Raw genomic sequence first — 6,000 nt, 5'->3', positions numbered from 1 at the left:
CACTCACTGACATCGCCCAGTACATGGGCCTCTACCATTTTGCCGCCACTGAAACGCAACCGCCGCGGCTGGTATCTAACCCGCTACGTTCGATCGGATCAGCGGCCGAGCACCTGAGCCACTGATCTACTGTGGCGGACGATGCCGACACAATTGGTAACGTGAAAAGCATAATGTAAAAAATAATTAAATTTCTCCAAGATAGCTGTGCTTCGCGTTTATAGGAAGGTCTGTTAGCCTGGTCATCACCATCATCATCATCATCATCATCATCATCAGCTTACTACGTCCACTGCAGGACAAAGGCCTCTCCCATGTTCCGCCAGTCAACTCGGTCCTGTGCTTGCTGCTCTCAATTTATACCCGCAAACTTCTTAATCTCATCGGCCCACCTAACCTTCTGTCTCCCCCTAACTCGCTTGCCTTCTCTGGGAATCCAGTCAGTTACCCTTAATGACCGACGGTTGTCCTGCCTACGTGCCACATGCCCGGCCCATGTCGATTTCCTCCTCTTGATTTCCACTATGATATCCTTAACCCTAGTTTGTTCGCTAATTCACTTTGCTCTCTTCTTGTCTCTTAAAGTTACACCTAACATTGTCCTTTCCATTGCTCGCTGCGTCGTCCTCAATTTAAGCTGAACCCTCTTTGTAAGTCTCCAGCTTTCTGCTCCGTAGCCAAGTACCGGCAAGATGCAGTTGTTGTATACCGTCCTCTTGAGGGATAGTGGCAATCTACCTGTCATGATTTGAGAGAGCTTGCCAAATGTGCTCCACTCCATTCTTATTCATCTAGTTACTTCAATCTCGTGGCTGCGCTCCGTGGTTATTACCTGTCTTAAGTAGACATAGTGTTTCACAACTTCAAGTGCACTATTACCTATCTCGAAGCGCTGCATGGTAGAGCAAGTTCATTGCGTAATTAAGAGGTGCTTTATAAATAAATCTTTGAGAGAGAAAGAGTATAGGAAGACAGAGAGGTTAATCAGACCTACGACTGGTTTTCTACCCTGACGTGCGTCTGGTTATCCTCCCTCAAGTCATTGCATACTTGATATGACTATGGCGCTACATTGCGAAGGCACGTTTTGTATTGGCATTCCTCGAACGAACCTACAACTGGGCAGGCATTTAGTTGAGTACGATGAAGATGGTTGCACTCGTTAAGACGCGTCAACAAAAGGACAAGGTGAAACGATCAGCGCTTCGTTACGTTTTGATCTTTTAAAAGCGAAATTCTTAAAGTTCGAGGTAAGACTTCGTGTGTCCGCCAAAAAAACACTCCGCGCCGTCGCTTATCTGCCGTGCCCTGCAACGGGGCACTCGCTCAGTGGATTTCGTGCTGAGTAGTTGTGTCGTCCAGGATCTCCTAGGTGGCAGCGTAGCTCTCACCTGTCAAATCGATGTCAGCGATCTGCTGGTGCAGTGTATCCCTCTTCGCTTGATGTCCCGTCCTCGGACTTCTACCGTCTCCCCACCTTTTAGGGACGAAGCTCCTTAAAGCGGCACCCGTTCGTCCCTCGTAGTCGTAGTCGTAGTGTGTAACAAGTGTTACATTTTGACCTGCAAGGTGGTGCCGCTGGGAGATTTCTCCTGTGCTTTGTTGAACAATAAAAAAGTTCGCGGCGTGCGCGTTAACTAAAAGCCGACTGCTCCTGTCTCTCATTCCCCATTAGCAGTCATTGACATGTTCCAGTAGGAAACGTTAGTAGAAGTAGAAGTGTTAAGAGCCGACTTCTGCTGTCTCTCATTCCCAGTAGCAGCCATTGTTTACCTCCAAGGTAGCGCCTGGTAAGATTTCTCCTGTGCGTGACTAAACGATAAAAAAATTTTGTTCAAAACGCCGTTTATTGATGAAATAGAGCAACGAAAGACGCCAGATGTTTTCTAAAAGCAAAACGAAAAGACGCCAGATGTTTCTAAAGCAAAACAAAAAGAAGACGCCAGCTGCTTAACGGAAGACGCCAGGTGCTTTTTATCGGGCGAATTAACGGAAGAAAATTTCATGGTATTACTTCCAGGAGCTTCGCCCAATCTCATCGTCATTCACCTCGTAGATCTGCCGTCAATTTTTCTTCACTTTACAACTTTACCTCTCTCTCTCTATCACTTATAATCGTTGCTTAAACGATCGCTTGTGAGCTACTACTGAGGTTTCATACTTGTTAAGACTGTTGCGGGGCTCACTTCTCTCTTCTTTACTCCTACTTTACTACCGCTACCCCACCCCCGATCTGACAGAGGCTACCGGCACCAAGACCTACTATCAGCCAACAAGGCCCCATTAAGCCCTTAAGAACAGCCAGCTTTACACGGCAAGTGTAAGCTCCCGCCCCCTCACCTTTACTTTTTTCTTTGAGGGATGGTTAAGTATTATGCCACCACCTTCACCGTGATTAACTGCTCGTTTGCGCAATGCTCAGTTGCGCTCTCTTGCGTTACACAAGCACTCGATATCAATACACATATACGACTGGCCTCCGTCGTACAAGCCACACGTATCACCTTGGGCATGAATATTTAATGCTTGCTTCGAATACCGGTACCGGCTAGGTCAGTTTTCTTTTTCCTCTCTTGCGGGCAAACGAAATGTTCCGAAAATTTCTTAAGCGTTCACGTCTTTCTTCCTCGCACATTTGGCTTATCCGTGAGCTTCCCGCTATTTGCAGCACTGAGTTACCACAGCCGTTGACTGCAGGGTCAAAACAGGTGGGCACATATTGTGGCGTTTCGTTTAACTGCAAGAACTCGAAAAGAATACTCATTCGCATCATTGTTCTAGTTGAAACGCTAATACCGAGATGTCCACAAGTTACCAATCACTTAAGATTGTGGTCCACATCGGCTCAGTAACACGGGTGACTGCCACGTTACCGTTTTGCGCATCTAGTTACGCTCCGAGTTACCAGATGTCGCTGACGAGGTTGTTACTCCTGCATGCTTTTAAAACCGGTAACCCGTAACCACCAAACAATAGTCGGCGCGCATGCTCACTCTCTCTCTCTCTCATTCGTTTTATGCCCGCAGACGTCGCTATCGAGATGAAGCCGCAGATAGTGCCAGCCTCAGTCAACGATGGCCCGTATGGCGTGGACGCGCCGGTCGCTCCGACGACCATCGCCTGGAGGAATCTCACGTACAAAGTTCCAGATGGGAAAGGTGAGTGAGCGTTCAAGCATTATTATCATCAGCTTTTGCTCTTACACTCAATGCGTAACACTTCAATGCATCGATGATTTTATGATTGATTGATTGATTGATTGATTGATTGATTGATTGATTGATTCACATGTTAGGTTTACCGACCCAAAATCACCATATGATTATGAGAGACGCCGTCTTAGAGGGCTCCTGAAAATTCGACCACCTGGGGTTCTTTACGTGCACCTAAATCTCAGCACACGGGTCTATACAGCGTTTTCGCCTCCACCCTAAATGCAGCCTCTGCAGCCGGGGTTCGGTCCTGCGACCTGCGGGTCAGCAGCAGAGTACCTTAGCCACTAATACCACAGCGGCGCGGCTGTAGTGCATCGCTAAAATTGATATATATTGCAACGTTTTACCGGTCAACACCACTATGTATACGACCATGTGACAGTGCGTAGCAAGGGACTCCCTTTGGCCACCCGGGGTTCCTCGGCGCTAATGCAAATCTGAGCACAGCTGAAGTTTTCTTGCATTTCGCTCATATCGAAACAGTGCAGCCAAACACAGTGTTACAATAATAGCGAAAGTTGGGCTAGTTTGTGGTTCATACTTGGGAAGTAAAGACGGCGCACAAAGATAGACAAGGACAGAGAAAGAGACGACACCGCGCTGAACTCGCAACTAAACTTTATTGGAAGATACGTGTATCTTCCAATAGTTTAGTTGCGAGTTCAGCGCGTTGTCGTCTCTTCCTCCGTCCATGTCTATATTTGTGCGCTGTTTTTTTCCTTCCCAAGTATCAATCACAGTGTGCCAGAATCTTGTTTTCGCACAGGGGGTGCTGTCAAGCTGGCCTAATCAGGTAAGAGAGCTACTTTCTCGGTGCTGATTGATTGATTGATTGATATGTAAGGTTGAACGTCCCAAAACCACTATATAATTATGAGAAACGCCGTAGTGGAGGACTCCGGAAATTTCGACCACCTGGGTTTCTTTACCGTGCACCGAAATCTGAGCACACGGGCCTACAACATTTCCACCTCCATCGGAAATGCAGCCGCCGCAGCCGGGATTCGATCCGGCAACCTTTCTTCGTGCTGAGCGGGTGCACTCGCTGAGAAGGTGCGTGACTGTTTCGCTGCGCACGCAGATTAGTTCACACAACGATTATCAGCCATGCTCATTGTAACTGAAGTAAATAGTGACATAGTCCCTTATGCATATTCTCACGTGGCCGTAACGTTGACGTAGGCAGCAGTCGGCGTTCCCAAGATGCAAGGCTTTGTTTGGCCGTGCATGTAGCCGGGAAAACACATACTTAGACTTCAGTAGTCAATGCACGCTGGACACTGAAAGTGGTGAACAGAGCGTCATCTGTACAAAAATGACAGGCGGTCAAGCGCGTCACCGTTATGCATGTATCATCGACGATTCCGACGCCATCGCTAGCGGCTGCGTAAGTCCAAGAAGTCTTAATGTTCGCATTGAGCAAGTAATCTCATCGGAAGGTTATCTAGATAGTTCTAGTCAATCGGGTACGCTTTGCACCAGGCAGCAGTGGTATTGTAAGAGGGTGGTTACATGACAGGAGGAGAACGTGTGACAGCATGCCACACTAGATGGCGGAAGCCATATTCATCTTCTCTTCCGTCTTTGGTGATTTTGTTGATCAGCCCATGGCAGTGAAGCAGAGGTTATGGTGCATGGCTGACGGCTGAATGTTCGCTGTTTCGATCCCGGAGGGGCGGTCACGTTTCCATAGAGTCGAAATGGTAGATGCCCGTGTCACTGCGCGATGCCATTGCACGTTAAAGAACACCAGATGGTCGATATTTTAGAAACCCTCCAGATGCAGCGTCTCTAATAATCAGATCGTGATTTTAAAATTCAAAGCTCCAGATATTATTGTTGTGTTGAACATCTCCTACTGCCTCCCCCTTGAAAGCTTCTGCAACCAACGTCTTTTTGCACTGTGGTTGGGACCAGAGTCGTTGAAAGCTCTGAGCACCTCGGGTGGTTTTAGGGGCGAAATTCCTTACAGCGGCACCCGTTCGTCCCCCGTAGTATGTAACAGGTATAACATTTTGACCTCAAAGGTGGTGCCGGTGAGAGACTTCTTCTGTGCGTTGTTAAACAATAAAAAATAGTGCTCAATGTACATGCAAATGGCTGCTAATGGGGAATGAGAGACAGGAGCATTCGCCTTTTAGTTAACGCGCAGGCTGCGATCACCATTAGCAGCCATTGACATTGAGCACTATCTGACAAAAAAGGGTTGCTACGTTATACTCGCTGGGTGTAACCTCCTTAGCTTTAGAAAGGTTTAGCGAGCGTTGAGCCGCAGTGCCATGAATACAATGAACTTGTATATACCATGAATGAACTCGAGGTGGTTAAAAATGGGAAGTAGATATGAAGCGCAAGCCGTAAGAAAGTGAAAGCCGAATTCTCCGCCTCTCATTTCCCATTAGCAGCCATTGGCATGTACATTGAGCACTATCTGACTGAAAAAGTTTGCTACGTCATACTCGCTGGGCGTAACCTCTTTGGTTTTCGAAAGGTTTAGCGAGCGTTCGGCCGCAGTGCCATGAATACAGTGAACTAGTATATACCATGAACTCGAGGTGGTTAAATGTGGGAAGTAGACCCGAAGCGCAAGCCGAAAGAAAGTGTGCGTGTGCCACCTCTCGTTTCGTCCTTGGAATGTCCGCTGGATGGCGTGCTTCTACATGGGGAATATATGATGAAAAGATGCGAGATGGTGGTACTTGGAGTGTTGAATAGATGGACGAACGGACACATAGGCAAATGCATGGATGGACGCATGAACGGACGCAGGGGCGGCTGCATGGAC

General features: G+C 47.6%; 1 protein-coding gene across 4 annotated transcripts in view; it reads left to right on the top strand.

Moving 5' to 3' along the window:
* LOC119167185 (ATP-binding cassette sub-family G member 4) overlaps positions 1-6,000 on the top strand; it is a 65,742-nt gene that overhangs the window by 37,155 nt on the left and 22,587 nt on the right. For all 4 annotated transcript variants that reach the window (XM_075866961.1, XM_075866962.1, XM_075866963.1 and 1 more), the window contains one exon: positions 3,027-3,158. In XM_075866961.1, the coding sequence (XP_075723076.1) occupies positions 3,027-3,158 (132 nt within the window). The remainder of the gene's footprint in view (positions 1-3,026; positions 3,159-6,000) is intronic.

This window comes from Rhipicephalus microplus, chromosome 6 (assembly GCF_043290135.1).
Source record: "Rhipicephalus microplus isolate Deutch F79 chromosome 6, USDA_Rmic, whole genome shotgun sequence".
In the NCBI taxonomy this organism is placed as follows: domain Eukaryota; kingdom Metazoa; phylum Arthropoda; class Arachnida; order Ixodida; family Ixodidae; genus Rhipicephalus; species Rhipicephalus microplus.
This window is presented reverse-complemented; position numbering and strand designations above follow the sequence as displayed.